This window comes from Quercus lobata, chromosome 10 (genome assembly GCF_001633185.2).
Source record: "Quercus lobata isolate SW786 chromosome 10, ValleyOak3.0 Primary Assembly, whole genome shotgun sequence".
Taxonomy (NCBI): domain Eukaryota; kingdom Viridiplantae; phylum Streptophyta; class Magnoliopsida; order Fagales; family Fagaceae; genus Quercus; species Quercus lobata.
Window position 1 is genome coordinate 12,289,722 of NC_044913.1, and position 20,112 is coordinate 12,309,833.

General features: G+C 39.6%; 1 protein-coding gene across 1 annotated transcript; it reads right to left on the reverse strand.

Annotated features, from left to right (window-relative positions):
• Positions 1 to 257: 257 nt before the first annotated feature.
• On the reverse strand, positions 258 to 8,264 carry LOC115964199 (betaine aldehyde dehydrogenase 1, chloroplastic). Its single transcript, XM_031083557.1, has 15 exons — positions 7,975 to 8,264; positions 6,861 to 7,003; positions 5,781 to 5,861; positions 5,556 to 5,704; positions 4,213 to 4,305; positions 4,006 to 4,129; positions 3,808 to 3,873; positions 3,644 to 3,710; positions 3,088 to 3,164; positions 2,593 to 2,706; positions 1,746 to 1,823; positions 1,509 to 1,660; positions 1,233 to 1,293; positions 998 to 1,104; positions 258 to 596 (listed from the first exon to the last, which is right to left on the reverse strand). The coding sequence occupies exons 1-15, from the start codon at positions 8,081 to 8,083 to the stop codon at positions 506 to 508; spliced, it is 1,512 nt and encodes a 503-aa protein (XP_030939417.1). The 5' UTR covers positions 8,084 to 8,264; the 3' UTR covers positions 258 to 505.
• Between the last annotated feature and the right edge of the window lie 11,848 nt (positions 8,265 to 20,112).

The following is a 20,112-nucleotide window of genomic DNA, read 5'->3' on the forward strand; positions in this document are numbered from 1 at the left end:
TTTTCCTATTTGAATTACTTGTGATTAGTAACACGTCTATTTGTAAGACATATTTATTTAAACTAAAATGTTTTAATATCTCCCAAAAATATTTATATATAAAAAATAAAAAAATAAAAAATTTGCACCCACATTTGGGGCCTTCTCTAGTAAGAGGGTCCTAGACAATAGCCTAATTGGCCTAATCCTAGGGCCGGCCTTGAGAGGGTGTTGCATGCAACGTGTTACGGTTGAAATCCCATGTTAACATGCATATATACTAGAGCCCATTATGCAAGACTGCTGATTCATGCTCGCTGCAATGTGTCAGCTTCAAATTGGTTACAACTTTATCAGCCCAAAACAATTCTCATTCAGACCTAACTAAATAGTTTACTGCTCGTGATATTTTATAATATTTGTTCAGAGTCATTTGCATTTCAAATTCAATACATGATACCCCTCTCATCTTATTTCCTTGTAATTTAGTACATCAGTTATTTTCCATTTTAATTTTCAGGGACACTCACAGCTTTGAAGGAGACTGGTACCACCCCCATGGCTCATCAGAAATGTACTGAGTAACCTGCTTCACGGCCAGGTAGTTTTCAATTCCCCTGTGCAAAGGAAAATAAAGTGTCATCATGAGGTGTCCATTGATTAATTAGGATTAAGCAATGCTTAACAAACTGGTTCTAAGATGTTTCATACATCAAATTCAAGAAGCATGTGACTGGAGAGTTTTCCTTTCTGATTTCAATTTTAGTTCTTCTAGGACCACATACTTTGTTACAATTTGATGATATGGTCGACTGTGATTGGTGAACCATTACTTTCACAGGAACCCACCACTCACAATCAACAACATCAAAGTTGTGTTAAAAGTTGTGTCCATGGGCTCTCTTTCTATTTACATAATTCCTAGCAATTTCTCCATTTTTTTTTATCAGGCTCTTGGGTTAAGAACATCTTATTAAACAATATTTTTCATTTCTAACTTGACAAGTCAAGGCCATACCATTCCCCTAATTCACGTCCAAAACCACTACGTTTGTTGCCTCCCCACGGAGCTTGAGTGAAGCAAGGCTGTGAGCAGTTGATCCAAACTATTCCTGCCTGAAAAGCCTGCAGAACAGCATCAAAGAAATAATAATCACTCACAAAATTAAATAATCTCAATGAACTGATGGCTTCCATGAGTATTTGGGGTTTAAATGGTTTTTTAGTTCCTTCAAGCACAAATCAAGTCTCACCTTGCTTACGCGATCACATCTTTCTAGATCATTTGATATTACAGCAGCACCTAAGCCATATCTGTGAAAGATCAAAATAAAATGTCAAAAGACTCAAAACAAAAATATCCCAAATCAAAACAAGCTGGCCAAAACTATATAAAAAATAATACCCTCCCCACTCCCTCAACGCCCCCTCCCCCCCCCCCAAAAAAAAGTATGCCCTAAGGAAAAGGCACCCAAGAAGAATTCCAGGTGATCTTTATAGTCATAAATGAAACAAAATAATCAACTCACTGGGTGTCATTTGCTAATTCAATGGCTTCATCTTCGGTACTAAATGTTTTAGCACACAGAACAGGTCCAAAAACTTCTTCTCTCCATATTTGCATAGAGGTAGTTACATCAGATATGATTGTTGGTTGGATGAAGAACCCTTTCTTTAGATGCTGCCATTAATATGTAAATTAACTCAAACATCCTGACAAAATTGGAGTAGTGAAGATGATGATAAGTACAAGCAAAGAATTATACCTCAGGACGAGCCCCACCACATAAAATGCTTGCACCTTCACTCTTGGCTGTATCAATGAACTTCAGTACCTTCTCATACTGAAAAGGATAAGCTAAATATTAGACTATACATCACACCTTAATTCCAGTGGAACAGATAAAAAGTTTTATCAGTAGACTACATCTACAAGACATATTCTGTTATACATCACCAGAATTGAATCCAAAACCGTGCAACATTAGTAGGAAAGATTGTTCAAAAGTTTCAAATCAAACAGAAGCCGTGATGCCATATACAGGTAAAAATGTCTTGCGATACTTCACACTTCAAAAAAAATATGGCAAAATAACAAAAGGCATACAAGGAGGAATTTTTTCCTCAAAATGTCCCACAAAAGATGTTTTCCTTGAATGTTGTTAGCAAAAAGCTCCCAAATTTTTTATTAAAAAAAAAATTCCATAGAAAAGAATCCATTACTGGAACTACACACTAAACTGGTTTACTGTTTCTTTCTTTTTTTTTAATGAATAAAACTGGTTTACTGATTCAATGCCAGCCAAGTACAATCAGGAACTGCCTTTTTGCTTTTATTCGAGGGAGGGGGGGGCACCTTTTCGGTCGAAAATCTTTCTAAGCATGTTTTCTGCTTAATTATAAGGTATAATCATATATTGAACAAAACCTAAAAGTTGAAAATTAAATAACTACTGAACTGGAATGATAAACTGGCTTACAGTCACTGACTTAGACACCCGCCCTGTTTATGAAAGATAGAACCTTCATTAACAAAGCATCCAAAAGCCAAAACTACCTTATATTCTTTTAACCAAAACCCTTCAGCAGAATGCATTCAGAGTCTAAATTTACCTGGCCGCCACTAACAACAGGACCAAGCCTGCAACCCTCTTCCAGGGGATCCGAAATCTTGATGTTTTTGGTCCATTTTACAAGCCTATCCAAAAATTTTGCAGCAATGCTTTCCTGAAAGATACCACATCATAACTTATGGGAGGGAAATATGACAGAAAGGCATTATAGAGTAAGCTTAAAAGAAGATGGTCTGAGGAGCATGCTTGGGGCAAGTGCCTTTCCCCCGAACACAAGCTCACACAACCACAGTGATAATTTAACATCCCAAAAGCACATACAAAATTAATAGGTGTCATATTCTATGGCTATTCAAACTCACAATAAATGTGTGCTAGATTCTGATACTGTACTCTTTTTCTTGTCCCCCATAGAAGAAATACAATAGAAAAGAGGAGCTAGAAAGTGAGTGTGTGAGTGTGTGTGAAATAGAGAGACCTTGGATGGAAAGTCTAATATGTGTATAAACATGTAATAACTGTCGATCATGCTTACATGCACAATGAGGCGGGATGTTGCACTGCAAATCTGACCATTTGTCCAAAAGCAACCAAAGGCAGTCCATTCAGCAGCTGTTTGAATCACAGACAAGGATTAGATAACTAACAATATAACAAAACCATCAGTAGTATGTGCTTTTCTAATTCAATAGGGTTAAATTCCAAACTTTCCTCTCTCTCTCTCTCTCTCTCTCTCTCTCTCTCTCTCTCTATATATATATATATATATATATTCTCTTTTGATAAGTGTATTTTGCCTCCAAGGGGAGGGGGAAGGAGAGATTCAAATTAATGACCTCTGTTTCATAAGAGGTGGTCTCCAATTTTTAGTGCTACCCCCCCTGGGATGAAAACTTCCCTCTATATTCAATATACTTGTAATAAAGATGATTTAGATATATAGGGCATGTTTTCCATTTAGCTTATTTGGCTTATGTACAACTTTTTAAAGATCTACTCTTTTTTTTAGTAAGGCTGTACTTTTACCTAACTTATTTTTAAGCCAAATAAACCAATAAAAATAAGCCATATCAAACATTAGAGGTTCTAACCCTTATCAAGGTCAACATCCTCAAAAATTACAATCGGACTTTTCCCACCAAGCTCCAGTGTAACAGGCTGCCAAGAGAAAATGCATAAGATGACATAAGAGATCACATCAAGTGCATAAATGTCACAGAAATAAAAGACCAATACCTATAAAAGTTATATTTACCTTGACCACTTGAGCTGCAGCTGCCATAATCTTACTCCCAGTAATGGTACTTCCAGTAAATGCAATCTGTTGACAAACTTATATTTTAGCCATCACAGCCAGGTAGCTGAAACAATATTTCACAGATACCAAATTTGTGGAATATGAAGATGATTCTACTTCATCCAATTTCCAATGGAAAAAATAACTAAATGGAACCTTGTCAACATGGGGATGAGATGCCAAAGGAGCACCAGCCTCATGGCCTAGTCCAGTCAGAATGTTAAAGACACCAGGAGGTAGACCGACCTCTCTGCAAACTTGAGCCAGCTCCAAACAGGTCCTGAAATTCAAAAAATAATGACATATAACATGACAAACCAAAATCAAAACTGAACAAGTTCATATAAGTTAATGAGGACATACACAGACGCCAATTCAGACGGCTTCAGTATTGCAGCACACCCAGCAGCCAATGCAGGAGCCACTTTCCATGTAGCCATCAACATAGGGTAGTTCCTTTAACATAAAAGACAAGCAATTTTATATTAACTGAGAGGACTAATCACCACAAAATCATCAGAACCACCACTCTATGAATACTGAGAGGACTAAGGATCACCAACCCAATCTTTAGAACAATTAAGATTCGCCATCCCACTTAGCTTGGAAAAGAAAAACTAGGGCAAAATTAGAGCACACACTAGCAGAGTACAGATGCAAGTAACTCAAGCGAGAAAAGCAAGGATGATTTGAAAAAGGAATACATTCCTGAGAAATACAGGTAGCACTAATTAAGGACAATATGAAAGATATCAGCTAAGCCTTTTTTTGGGAGGGGGGGGGGGACCTTGCTCTTACAAGGAGCTAAGAGCTCATTGTTGCTAAGATAGTGCATCTTCTACAATGAAAACCAATGATTGCATTAGTGGGTGAAGTTATTTAAGTTGACAACAGTGGTGCCCCATGGTGGGAAAGAATTGCATGAAAAATATAAATATTTCAGAAGAGGCTTTATTAAGTTGGAGTTAAGTTCACCACCAAAAATACAAATTGAACAAGTATTCTGCAAAGCTGAAGCACTACTAGAATGTAGAGTTCCACAAACCAGTATTGGCAGAGATATACAAAACACCACATAGTTTATGATAGAAGTGAGAAAACCGCAGAATTTGAACCCATAGAGGAACTTATTAAAATGATTTGTCAATTACGTAATCTAAGGAGTTGAACTGCCAAAAGAATAACAGTCACATACTAAGTCATAACACACACACACACACACACAAGGTTGTTGCTTTTTTTCTTTCTTAAAAATGTGTGACATCACTGATTGATTGTTAGTTGTATATGAAACTAGTGTACTAGCCCGTTAAGGCTAACAAATTGTGAAGCAATCAGGAAAAGACATCTTGTGAAGTTGCGTCACAAACTACATAAAAGGTCACATTAAGAACACGATGGAGCTGACAGTTCATAATGCATTTTTTTACACTTTTAAAATCATGCAAGAATGTTGAATAAATTTTTGAAAAGCAAGAAACCAAACATGTGAATAAATTGTTGAAAAGAAAGAAACCAAACATGCAAATACCAACACAAGCCTGTTGTAAATTGATATTGAAGAGAAAAGGAGGAAAGAACAAAGAACAGGGATAATCATTTAGTTTATAAATATCCTCATCCAATCACCAAGCAAGAAAATCTAAATTTTTAAACAGCAAGCAAATGAAAAAGAGAAGCATAAACAATATGGAAATGAGAAATACCATGGAGTAATCAACCCAACAACCCCAATTGGCTCCTTAAGAACATGACTCTTAAAAGTCTCCATAGGAAGAGAAACAGGAGCCTTTTGCTTTGCATCCAAACCTTCAGCAAGGTCTGCATAGTACTCAAAGCACCCAGCAACATCATCCTGGATCACATTAAAAAGCATGTAAGGCAATTTGCTAAATAGTGAACTATAAAGCTCCAGAGTATCACAAGCATACAATGTCCCATGCTGCTTCATCCAATGGTTTTCCACAATCAAGCGCTTCAAGTTTTGCTATTTCAGATTTTTTCTCTGTTATCTGCATGAAAACAAGGGCAGGAAGAGCTCAAGGCATGTAAACAGCACCAATCAACTTCAAAGTATAAATTATGAAATGAACATATCAATAGCACTCTACTCGCGCCGGGGGGGGAGCCCATATATATGTGTATATAACCAGAACAAAGGGTAAAGTACAATTGTGTGTGTGTTTTTTTTTTTAATTTAAAAAAAAAAAAAAGAAAAAAAAGCAGTAAGTCTCATATGCAACTCCTTTTTTGCTTTTGGGAAAATTATATTTTAGACCCTATAATTTAGAGGGTAAAACATTTTTTTTTTCGGATAAGTAATTTAGAGGCAGGGTATAACAAATTAAACCTTGAAGTTTCAAGAGTAATAAATTAAACTCAATAGTTTCAAAAGTAACAAATTAAACTCTAAGGTTTCAAAAAGCAACAAACTAGACCTCAAATTATTTAAGTGGTTTGTGTTTGGGGTTTAACTTGATACTTTTTAAGACCTCAGGGTTTAACCTGTTACTTTTAAAATTATAGGGTTTTAAATGAAGTTCTTCCTTTTTTCTTTTTCTTTTTCTGTTTCTTTTGATAAGTTTCTGCGATACCCAATATTTCAACATTATTCCCCAAAAGCATAGCCTGACAATGACATCCAGTCACCCCATTCTCTGTGATCTTCAAATCATTAGGTAATGACAGAGTTGAAATAAAAAACCTCAGTATCATCTCCACGGACTATGAACCAGATGGTCCACACATGTCTTGAATACAGATTTAGCTAGAGGTGTGCATATTAGACATGATACTGAAGAGATTAATGATCAATAAGCACTACTAAAAAAAAAACTCAACAGAGATTCACATCGGCAACCAGGTTCCAATGCTTCTCAGTTCTCACAGAACTTCGAAATTAGACTATAAACAAAACAAGCAGAATGTTTTAATGTTCTTTAAATCCAATTTCACAAATTACTTTAAGCAATCCACAACAATAAGCATAACTGATAGCAAAAATTCAATACCTTAGCTGCAATAGCACGCAAGTACTTAGCACGAACTGCCCCAGAAGCATTGGCCCAATCTCTGCCTTTGTTCCTTGCAAGGGCTTTCCTTGCAGCATCCACTGCAAGCTCCACATCCTCTGCAGTAGCAGCCGGTATATCCCCTAAAACCACATTCCCACAAAAACCCAATTTTTTTCAGAGCTCGAAAACCCCCCAACATTTCAATTTTCAACGTTCACCCAATTTTTCTTTCAAATAGTCAGAAACCAAAATGAAGATATGCATGTATAAAGATAAAATATAGCTTTTTCTTTATCCGTTTTGGGTGAGGATCAAAACCCAGAAACAGAATTGCATAACATGCACATCATCATCAATTTTGACCTGATAAAAATACACACATTCACACAATTTTTCTTTCAAATAGTCAGAAACCAGGATGAAAATGAAAATGAAGATATGCAAGTATAAAGCTTAAACAGAGCTTTTTCTTTATCAGATTTGAGTGAGAATCAAAGCCCAGAAACAGAATTGCATAACATGCACATCATCATCATCATTTTTGATCTCATAAAAATACACACATTCACCCAATTTTTCTTTCAAATAGTCAGAAACCAGAATGAAAATGAAAATGAAGTTATGCAAGTATAAAGCTTAAAACATGGTCTTTTCTTTATCAGATTTGAGTGAGAATCAAAACCCAGAAACAGGATTGCATAACATGCACATCATCATCAATTTTGATCTCATAAAAATACACACATTCACCCAATTTTTCTTTCTAATAGTCAGAAACCAGAATGAAAATGAAGATATGCATGTATAAAGATTAAAGATAGCTTTTTTCTTTATCAGATTCGGGTGAGAATCAGAACCCAGAAACATAATTGCATAGCATGCTCATCATCAGCAATTTTGATCTGATAAAAACACACACATTCACCCAAAATTTCTTTCAAATAGTCAGAAACCAGAATGAAAATGAAGATATGCACGTATAAAGATTAAAGATAGCTTTTTTCTTTATCAGATTCGGGTGAGAATCAAAACCCAGAAACAAACATCATCATCAATTTTGATCTGAGAAAAACACACACAAACAGTAACAGATAGAAACAGAGAAAGAGACCGATGATTTGCTCGGTGGCGGGGTTGATAATGGGGATGCGTTTTTTCAGGACTGGTTCTCTCCATTCACCGTCTATGAATAGCTGCCGAGTTGGTATTGGGATCGCCATGGTTTTTGGGGTTTTGATAGCTTTGAGAGTTTTGACTGTTTTGAGTATCAGACTGTCAGGCAGGGCTTTCGTATTTGAGCAGGCTCCTGTTTTTTTAGTAGCAGTGGGAAGTCAAACTGTGAGGTGAGAACTGAGAAGTGTGATGTTATTTGATGATAAATAGTTGGTTTTTATTGTTATTGTTTTAGGTACTTTTATAACCAGTGTCGGATTTTGACCATCCCTTCTTTCTTTTTGCCGACCAAAGTTAAGAACTGGGACTTTTTGATTGTCATTTTTTTGGTTAAGAAACAACTTTTGAATTTTGATTGTTTATCAGAACTCAGGATAAACATTGAAATAAATGAAATAATATATAGTTTATGCAAAAATGGAAGGGTATATGACTTACAATTAAGAGAAAAAATTTTCCTATCAAAAAATTTTATTTTTTATTTTTTCACAAATATTTTTATAACAAATTATAAGTGGTAAGTTGCTATTAGTTTTAATTTGAACCCAATACTTAAATTATTTTTTTACCCGCCAATAACAACTAGGAATAACTTACCATTTTAGGATTTATTGTAAAAGTATTGTAAAAATATTGTAAACATAACATTTCTCATACCGTATTTTTTTCTTGGATAAAATTTCTGTAAGGTCACGTTTTTCAGCCCAGGCCCAAGATGTATGAGACCTTAGACCAGTGAGCCCGGTACAATGAATTTGTAGAGAGTGGGTCAAAGAGTTAGGGTTTAGTGTATGGACAACGGTTAACACGGTGTTCTTCACGATCAAGCTAAGATGAACTGAGTTTACCAAAGAGGATTGGTCCTCGGCACGGTCCGATGAATTTTTTCTGGTGCCTCTGGTGTGGTCGGGGTTTCAGCCCCACCCCTTTCTGTCTCTCTTCACCCTCTTTTATAGTAGTTTCCTTCTTCCTGAATTGGGTTCCTAGTGCTGGTACTTGTCCCATCAGCCTTTCCCCCTAGTTGTTGAGAGTGGTTGTAAAGGCAGAGAAGCATGGCTATGTCAGGTGCAAGACACTGAATGCAATAATGGCAGCGGAGTGGTTGTAAAGGCAGAAAAGCATGGCTATGTCAGGTGCAAGGCACTGAATGCGATAATGGCAGCTTTTCCCTTAAGACATTTCCATTTTCTCCATTGTCCTTTTCTGTTTTAGTACTTTTCCTATTCCGTGGAATGACTCGGAGTGTCACTACCAGTAGCAGGTTGCTCCCTTTGTCCTCGCTACATCCATGTCGAGGAGGGTTCTTCCCATGGCCGAGGAGGAATTTTTCCTTGGACTGAGCCCTTGGCCCGATGTAGACATTGACATGGGCTTCCCGGTCTTTTAACCCCCATAATAGCCCTTCGAGATTCTTATTTTCTTCCCCATGGGAGGAAAGGAGGATCTTGATATGATGATTGCCCTTCCGCGCCCATTTTGCACTATTCTTGGTTGTGAGACATTCTTTTAGTTTATCCAAGCCGCGTTCCTGCCGTTTCGGTACACGAGACGCACTTTTATTAAGGTCTTTTTATGAGGTGACGCAAATCCAACGGCTGAAGACTGCTTTGGAAATTGAGCGAGATTTATCTCGCTTGTAATTCTTTCTTGGAGATTTGGGCTAATTGATTGCCACCAGGTTCGCCTCCTATATAAGACACATGGGGGGAGATTGTTCTTCTTTATTCGTGGACCTTCGAGTTCTGCGGGAGTTTCAGGCTTTTAATTCTCCAAATGTTCCCAAGGACCCCACCAAGGTAGTGATTGAGATTTAGGGAGTGAAATGGTCAAGGATAAGGGTGAGGGTGAAGGAACCAAACCCTTTTCAGGAGCCACAAGCGTCTCCGAGATTCAGAATGATACAGTTAAGGCAAGGGAGGCAGAGGCCAAAGATATTTCTCCCCTTCGACTGGACAAGAAAGAAGTTTCTCTTCCTTCAGCCAAAATTCGAAGCAGGTGTAGGCCGCATCAGATTTTTGATGCGACAAAATTTGGATTTTATTCGGCGCCGTGTGTCACGCTTGTGCGGATTTGGGTTTCTCATCGCCGGTACCATCCATACTTGCTCGATTGCTGCTAGAGCAAGTATGTGGATTTGGCGTTTCTGCTTCTTCTTCTCTCCCATTGCCGGTGCCATCCATACTTGCTCGATTGCTGCTAGAGCAAGATTGTGGATTGGGCATCTCTGCTTCTTCTTCTCTACCACCGCCGGTGTCATCCATACTTGCTCGATTGCTGCTGGAGCAAGATTAAGGATTTATCGTTCTCGTGGACTACTTTTTATAGTTAGCTTTTGATATAGGCTTGTCTAAGCCCTTTTATGTACACTGTACTTTTTATTTATCTAATAAAAAGGGCGACTTTATTTCATTTTGGGTACCTTTTCTTTTCTGCAATAATTATTTTGTGAATGAGTGTGTAGGTATCCTTTCTTTTGAATAGTACTTAGAATTGACGCCGTTGATGGTAAAGAGTTGTCACCCTGAACTTATCAAAACTGACGGGCCCATCACTGCCAACTTTAAGTAAGTTAACTATATTGGACTAATCAGGAAAACAACCGCATGTTCTACATTGCGAATAGTGTGACCGCCCAATGACGTGTAACTTAAAGTAAACAGTCCGAGGGGATCAACGGGTACTAAGGTTCTTTTCCACGTTTTCGATGATGTTTATAGCTTTAACTTGCTTTAGGCGTCTGGTCCGATGATCGAGGCATGATTGAATTTAGCTTAAACGCTTAGAAAGGTACCAACACGTGTTAGTTTCCATAAAGTAGGAGGTCCGAGGACCATGCAAGACCTTTGTTCTGTCTAGGACTTAAGGTTTTTCTTGAAGTAGCTAATTTCCCCATAGGTTTGAGTCCGAGAACCAAGCAAGACCTTGGTTCTGTCTAGTACTTAGGCTTTTCTTGAAGTAGCTAGTTTTGAGTCTGAGGACCATGCAAGACCTCGGTTCTGTCTGGTACTTAGGCCTTCTTGAAGTAGCTAGTTTCCCCATAGGTTTGAGTCCGAGGACCATGCAAGACCTTGATTCTGTCTAGTACTTGAACCTTCTTGAAGTAGCTAGTTTCCCCATAGGTTTAAGTCCGAGGACCATGCAAGACCTTGGTTCTGTCTAGTACTTAGACTTTTCTTGAAATAACTAGTTTCTCCATAGGTTTGAGTTCGAAGACCATGCAAAACCTTAGTTCTGTCTAGTGCTTAGGCTTTTCTTGAAGTAGCTAGTTTCCCCATAGGTTTGAGTCCGAGGACCATGCAAGACCTTGGTTCTGTCTAGTACTTGGACCTTCTTGAAGTAACTAGTTTCCTCATAGGTTTGAGTCCGAGAACCATGCAAGACCTTGGTTCTGTCTAGTACTTGGACCTTCTTGAAGTAGCTAGTTTCCCCATAGGTTTGAGTTCGAGGACCATGCAAGACCTTGGTTCTGTCTAGTACTTAGGTTTTTCTTGAAGTAGCTAGTTTCCCCATAGGTTTGAGTCCGAGGACCATGCAAGACCTTGGTTCTGTCTAGTACTTGGACCTTCTTGAAGTAGCTAGTTTCCCCATAGGTTTGAGTCTGAGGACAATGCAAGACATTGGTTTTGTCTAGTACTTAGGTTTTCTTGAAGTAGCTAGTTTCCCCATAGGTTTGAGTCCGAAGACCATGCAAGATCTTGATTTTGTCTAGTACTTAGGTTTTTCTTGAAGTAGCTAGTTTCCCCATTAGTTTGAGTTCGAGGACCATGCAAGACCTTGGTTCTATCTAGTACTTAGTCATTTAGAAAGTTGTCATTGCGCGTTAATTTCCCCAAAGCCGGAGGTCCAAGGACCCGACATAGCTAAGGTTCTGTTTAACCACTTCAAAAGATTCTAGTTTGGCTCTCGGCTTCTTTCTCCGTAGGGAATTCAGCGAACCGGACTACTAGGCTCGCGAGAATTAGCCCCTTGACAAGTGCACGGGGCACGCACTTGACGTCAGAAGCCCCTAGAACAGCGCTCTGTTTAGCAATCCTTTCTGCGTAATCAACACTTCGAAGTGTAGACTTAAGCGGAAGCTGAGTTATGACAATGACGGTGTGTTCTTGGAAATAATGGGGAGGCTTCCATGTAGCTTGCACCACCGCCAAAATGGTCTTCTCGAGGGATTCTTGCTGATAAGAGCTTGATCCCACCGTGATTAACCGTTGCATTCGCCAACGCACAAGCTCTTCCCACAGATGGCGCCAATTGTAGGGTCACGTTTTTCAGCTCAAACCCAAGATGTATGAGACCTTAGACTAGTGAGCCCGGTACAATGAATTTGTAGAGAGTGGGTCAAAGAGCTAGGTTTTAGTGTATGGACAACGGTTAACACAGTGTTCTTCACGATCAAGCTGAGATGAACTGAGTTTACCAAAGAGGATTGGTCCTCGGCACGGTCCGAGGAGCTTTTTCTGGTGCCTCTGGTGTGATCGGGGTTTCAGCCCCCCCTTTCTGTCTCCCTTCACCCTCTTTTATAGTAGTTTCCTTCCTCCTGAATTGGGTTCCTAGTGTTGGTATTTGTCCTACCAGCCCTTCTCCCTAGTTGTTGAGAGTGGTTGTAAAAGCAGAGAAGCATGGCTATGTTAGGTGCAAGACATTGAATGCAATAATGACAGCGGAGTGGTTGTAAAGGCAGAGAAGCATGGCTATGTCAGGTGTAAGACACTGAATGCGATAATGACAGCTTTTCTGTTTTAGTACTTTTCTTGTTCCATAGAATGACTCGGACTGTCACTACTAGTAGCAGGTTGCTCCCTTTGTCCTCGGTTACATCTATGCTGAGGAGGGTTCTTCCCATGACCGAGGAGGGGTTTTTCCTTGGATTGGGCCCTTGGCTCGATGTAGACATTGACATGGGCTTCCCGGTTTTTTACCCCTCACAATTTCATATTGCATTTTATACTTAATTCCTTAAACTATAAGAATGCACAATTGACCCTTTAAACTAAATTGGCACCTCTTATGGTAAGTTGAATTGACACCTCTCTATGCACAAAGTGCTTGGGGGTTTATGGGGGAAAGGGTTTGAGCTGCGGGGTTAGCAGCATGTTGTAATTATTTCTCAAAAAAAAAAAAAAAAAACTTGTGTAACACTTTACCTCCTCCCATCACTTTCTTAGTTAAGTCTAATGGAATGTAGCATTAAAAAACCAATTTACTTTTTATCGTTTATTTAGAAATAATGGGTAAATTGATTTTTTAATACTAAATTTTGTTAGACTCAACCCCAAAATAGATGACAAGAGGTGTTACAAAGTTATAATTTATGGGATCAATCATGCATTTCAATAGTTCATAGGGGCAAAGTGTAAAATATGATATAGTTTAAGATGAAAAATGTGATTTTCCCATAATTTGATTGTGTTGTAGGTGCATGTATGACCAGTTATCTATATTTATTTATTATTTAAGGGGTTTCCTTTGTTTGGATTCCTCATTTTTTTAGTTCAAAAATACCCCTACACCCCTATGTTTAAGTAGAGACACTAAAAAATAGGACTGCTCTGTTGTTAATTTCCAAATTATTTTATCCATTTATAAATTAGATTTTCAAAATAAAAATTATATATATAAAATAAAAATACAGTTTTTTTTTTTTTTGCTAAAACAAAAGGCCTCATTGCACGCGCGAAGCACGTGTGATGAGGCTAGTTATTATTACTAGCTTGTAACTCCATGCATATACATGAATACAATTAAAGATATACATTAGGATGTATAATATAATTCTTACATATATAATTTAATATTATTGATAGTCATTCTTATATTTTATTAACTCTTTAAAAAGTCGTGTAAGAATATTATTAGGTAGAAAATGTAAATTGTCTATTTTTTAAAAACTTTTTTATGTTCATTAATTCTAAACTCATTGGTTTTTGTACATAATAATTCACTTGGATAGATATTTATGATATGGTCCCCCATTTGAATCCAAAATTAAGAAATAAAACTCTCTCTAAAAATAAATAATTTAGGACACATGGTGTAAAATTAGACTTCAATTTTGTAATCTAATTGAATTTTCTCCAAACTTTACCTATTAATATATAGAGAGAGAGAGAGAGAGAGAGATTATTTTCCAAGCCTATCTTTGTTTAGGATATGTCAAGTTGTTAATTATAGATTTTCTTTTACTAAATGTCAAGTTGTCAATTATAGATTTTCTTTTACTAAATCTCTTATCTACATCTTGAACTATAAATAACAATCATCATAGATGTCATAAGTTTCAACTCCTGTAGTATTTAGTAAAACTCAAAAGAACAAAAGAAAAAAAAAAATCCTATGTATTTATTAAAAAGAAAAGAAAATTTTAAAAATTCTATCAATATATAAATGAGTAGATTAAATTTTGTCACTTCATTAATATTTAGAAAAATATTAATTATTTTTTTTATATTTATTTAAATTATCAAAACATAATAATTTTTTTGGTTGAAAAAATAACAAAATAATGTTTGTAAGGACGCGATTCGTGGCGGACCGTAACAGTGCCGGGTTCGCACGTAAAAAGGCTTCTAACAATATCATTTGTAGAGCGTGGGTTTGGAAGGCTGGGCCCTGGTTGACAGGCGGTGGGTTTTTCGCAGTGTTCGTACAAGTTTAAGTTTTCCTTCACCCCTGGAGTTTTTCTCCTGGAGGTGGGCTGGGAGGCTCTGGTTTTTGGCCACTTTTCCCAACCTCTCCTTTAGGTTACTTGTTTTTTCCTTTTATATTCGCCTGCGTTCATTATCCTTCGTTCACGTATAGGGTCAACCTTTCCAAGATTGATACTTGTCCCATCAGCCCATATTCAAAGTCGTTGGGGGTGGTTGTAAAAGCCAAAGAATGCGGCTTTATCAGGTTCAGAGCATTGAATGGCAGTAAGGGCAGCTTTCCCTGGATATTTTAGATCTTTCTTCCTAGTTTCAGTCCTATACCGTTTTTACCCTTCTTTCAGGGGGGGACTTTGGGTCTGCCGAGGACTGAGCTGTCCTCGGTGGTATCTATAGGCTATTTTGTCGAGCTTGGGCCGTAGCCCTCCTCGGCTTGGGCCTTCGGATTCTCCCCGGGTAGATGGGCCTGACCCATAAATCATTTGGGCCCCACAATAGCCCCTCAAAACCCGGCTGTCCAACCTCTTGGTTGGAAAGGGGGGTTTTGGTGATGCCGAACCTCTTCCTACGGCCCAATCAATTTGGCCCATTAATAATACTGGCGGCTCTTCATCTGTCCAAGAAATGCGCCGATCTATGAGACAGTTTTTGATTTCGCGCTTGTTGCGCTCTTATCGTTTGGGTTTCCCAAAACGTGCTTTTAATGACCACTATTTTCGAGACTACTTTAATTCGGCGGTTTGTTTTGATGGGGTGGAGAAACGGAACCGGCATGTTGGTGTTGGCAGATTCCTTTGGAGATCTGAACCTATTAAATGTCTCCTGCTCCACCCACTGTATAAGAAGGAAAGGAGGAGGTTATTGTTTTCGTAAAGAATTCCTTCTCATCTTTCTGAGATTTGAAATACTTGGCCTCCCCTAGGGTTCATTTTACTCACTGGTTCACAAACTAAATCGTGGTATACTTTATCATAACAACGAGTGATGCAGGAGCCAAACCCCTCCCATAAACGCCATGTTCCAATAAAGCTCATTATGGCTCGATCGGGACAGGGATGGCGAAGACTCAAAATCAACCTCACCCTTCTTTCAGTCAAAATCCGAAGCAGGGGCTTGTCACGTCCAACTTTCGGCGTGACTGAGTCGAGAACACCTACCATCAGTACCAACCGCTCTCCTATGAGCATACCTAGTATGGCTCCAGTGTGTTGGGAGTCAGGATCGAGGCAGGGACTAAGTGCCCCTACTTCTTCCTCTCTTCCTTCACTGGTGCTATCCTCCGTCTCCCTTTCTTAGTCTTCTCAGCACCAGTTTCATCCTGGTGCCTTCACTTCTCTCTCTTTTGCTCCTTTTTCTTTCTTTTCATCTCTTCTCTCTTCTTCTCCTCCTTCTTTACTCATGTCCTCCATCTTCTTCATTCATCTCCTCCATCTTCTTCATTGATTTCTTCCTTACTATTTCCTTCTCCTTCATTCATTTTTTTTCAAAGAAGGTTCTTATCGTAATATGAGCAGTATTGAGGCAGAGATTGGAGAGACTTTGAAGACGAGTTTAAAAGACGCCTGACAGTTTACTTATCTGTACTACGGATGTAATTGTTGCTTAGGCAGTTCTCATTTTGTATAGGCTCGCTTGAGCCCCTCTTTGTACGTTGTAATAATTTTTCGTATTAATAAAAATTGTTGTTACTTTATTTCGCATGTTTTGTCTCTATGGCTTTTCTTTTTTTTAAATTTACAAACGCTGCTCGGCACAATAATATAGCATCTAAATCAATGACGACTAAGATCAAAATACTTGATAATAAAAAGATGTCGCCATAACTTTAATAGAAACGCTTGGCACAATAAGGCCGACCAGTGAAAAGTAATACTTACCCCATGCTAGCCGAGGAGTAAAACGAAGGTTTGATGCCGTGTGAGGAATAACCATTTGAAGATATCTCACTCACCAAATGAACAGCCTTCTTATGCGACTTAATGCTGGGGCGTTTCACCACCTTCCTCACAACTTTACTGGTCTTAACCTCTTTATGGTGTTTAAGCCTTGGGTGAAGTGACCTGACATTTTTATCAAGTAACCCATCTTACAAAATTCAAACCTTTCCTTGTCCAAGTTTTTGGTTTCCCCATTGGCCTGGGTCCGAGGACCATACAAGGCCTTGGTTCTGTCCAAAACTTGTGATTTTTTCGTTTTTGTACTTGGTTTCCCCATAGGCTTGAGTCCGAGGACCATGCAAGGCCTTGGTTCTGTCCAAAACTTATGATTTTTTCTTTTTTGTACTTGGTTTCCCCATAGGCTTTGAGTCCGAGGACCATGCAAGGCCTTGGTTCTGTCTAAAACTTGTGATTTTTTCTTTTTTGTACTTGGTTTCCCCATAGGCTTTGAGTCCGAGGACCATGCAAGGTCTTGGTTCTGTCCAAAACTTGTGATTTTTTCTTTTTTGTACTTGGTTTCCCCATAGGCTTTGAGTCCGAGGACCATGCAAGGCCTTGGTTCTGTCCCTGGGCCCATATGCTGAATGGGCCTGGGCCGCGAATTTGCTGGGCCCATAAATTAAGAGGTATTTCCATAGTCTTTGATCACGCGGTACTTTTTGGCGTCCCAGTGTTCGAGGTGCGCCTTCTCGAGACTTCTTTAACCTCAGGGCTGCAGACGACGTTGGAAATCGAGCCTGAGACGTTTTGTCTGTAGCGTTCCTTGGGACGCTGCGTGAATTAAGTGCCACCGGTTTATTTCTGGGTATAAATGGGATAGGGGGTCACTTCACTTGCACATGAACTCTCCTGTTCCCTTCAGAACCATACTTCTTCCATATCCGCGATCTCTCTTTCTAGTGCCACTGCCTCAAAGCAAGATGTTTGAGGCGTGGATGGGGATGAAAGGTCTCCGCCCGCTTCAGAGGCACCGAATCCTCAAGGTGATGTGGTATGGACAAGGATGGCACAGATCCAAGCCAGTCCTCCGCCTTGACAGGAGGAAGATAGTATTCCTCCTTCTTTTAGCCAAAATCCGAAGCAGGTTCTGGTCATGCCAGATTTTTGGTATGTCAGAAAAATGAATTTCCGCCTTCAGCGCCGTCTGCCTTGTAGCAGACAAATTTTTGTGGGGGCTCCCCAACTTCCGGCTCCCTGCACCTTTCTTGTAGATGGTGTTAGCCTGAGGTCAGGTTCCCTGCACCTTTTCTTCACTGGTGCAGGCCCTAAGTTGGGTTCTTTTGCTGCCTGAGTTATGGGCGCGCAAAAGCATTGAGGAGAAATAAGGTCTCGAGGCAGCAGCCAACCTCTCCTCTGTGCTACCTCCACGGCTTTATCTTCACTCTCTTGTATTTTTCGTTACTTACGTAGTTAGCTTCAATATAGGCTTTGTTTCGGCTTTTCATTGTACACTGTACTGTTCCTTTGTCTTAATAAAATATGTGTCTATTTCTCTATACATATCTTTCTTCTCCGTAACCACTACTTTGTGCATGAATGTTAAATATAAGTTTGCCCTTAATGACATTCTAGGCAGAAAAATGTCTTAACACAGATTCCTACTAGTTTAAACTTACAAATATTATCAAGCATAACAAGGTTAATCATCAATAAATTAAACTCTTGGAACTAACCGGGATAACCGCTGAGTGCTGCGCGATGCATACTAGAGCGATGTCCGAGAACGATAAACTCTAAATCATTCGTCCGAGAGGGTAGCCGAGTATCGAGGGGCTTTGGTTGTGCTTTTGGGTGATATGTTGCGCCGTATCGCATCAACCCCTTTGATACTGGGGATCTGAGGGTAGACCGAGGAATCCGCGCAATCAAGGTATTAACCCATCTGTTAACGCGGAGTTCTCTTTGGATGGATTTCGAGATTTATGTGCCATAGTTTTTTTTCTAGATAGTTGGTTCCTCATCCAGGTAGTTGGTTTCCCCATAGGCTTGAGTCCGAGGACTATGCAATGCCTTGGTTCTGTCCAAAACCTAGTTTTCCTCATCCAGGTAGTTGGTTTCCCCATAGGCTTGAGTCCGAGGACCATGCAATGCCTTGGTTCTGTTCAAAACCTAGTTTTCCACATCCAAGTAGTTGGTTTTCCCATAGGCTTGAGTCCGAGGACTATGCAATGTCTTGGTTCTGTCCAAAACCTAGTTTTCCTCATCCAGGTAGTTGGTTTTCCCATAGGCTTGAGTCCGAGGACTATGCAATGCCTCGGTTCTGTCCAAAACCTAGTTTTCCTCATCCAAGTAGTTGGTTTCCCCATAAGCTTGAGTCCGTGGACTATGCAATGCCTTGGTTCTGTCCAAAACCTAGTTTTCCACATCCAGGTAGTTGGTTTTCCCATAGGCTTGAGTCCGTGGACTATGCAATGCCTTGGTTCTATCCAAAACCTAGTTTTCCTCATCCAGGTAGTTGGTTTCCCCAGAGGCTTGAGTCCGTGGACCATGCAATGCCTTGGTTCTGTCCAAAACCTAGTTTTCCTCATCCAGGTAGTTGGTTTCCCCAGAGGCCGTGGAGCAATGCCTTGGTTCTGGAAAACCTAGTTTTCCACATCCAGGTAGTTGCCCATTGAGTTCTGTCCAAAACCTAGTTTTCTCTTTGCGTGGGATCTTGGCTTTAGGGGAGTTAGCTCCTCAGCCAAGCCCCTAGAGTTTATCCATACGATTAACGCTACCAAGTGCCTAGTTTGCTCTTTACGGGGGACCTTGGCTTTAAGAGAGTTAGCTCCTCAGCCAAACCCCTAGTCAAGAAACGTAGCCCCTAGCAGAACTTTATACTAGAACTCTATAACCAACGGTTAGAAATAACAAAGAAACTCTATCGACCCACCTCCTATACCAACACACAAGCCTTTCCCACAGACGGCGCTAATTGTAAGGACGCGATTCGTGACGGACCGTAACAGTGCTGGGTTCGCACGTAAAAAGGCCCCTAACAATATCATTTGTAGAGCGTGGGTTTGGAAGGTTAGGCCCTGGTTGACAGGCGGTGGGTTTTTCGTGGTGTTCGTACAAGTTTAAGTTTTCCTTCACCCCTGGAGTTTTTCTCCTGGAGGTGGGCTGGGAGGCTCTGGTTTTTGGCCACTTTTCCCAACCTCTCCTTTAGGTTACTTGTTTTTTCCTTTTATATTCGCCTGCGTTCATTGTCCTTCGTCCACGTATAAGGTCAACCTTTCCAAGATTGATACTTGTCCCATCAGCCCATATTCAAAGTCGTTGGGGGTGGTTGTAAAAGCCAAAGAATGCGGCTCTGTCAGGTTCAGAGCATTGAATGGCAGTAAGGGCAGCTTTCCCTGGATATTTTAGATCTTTCTTCCTAGTTTCAGTCCTATACCGTTTTTACCCTTCTTTCAGGGGGGGACTTTGGGTCTGCCGAGGACTGAGCTGTCCTCGGCGGTATCCATAGGCTATTTTGTCGAGCTTGGGCCGTAGCCCTCCTCGGCTTGGGCCTTCGGA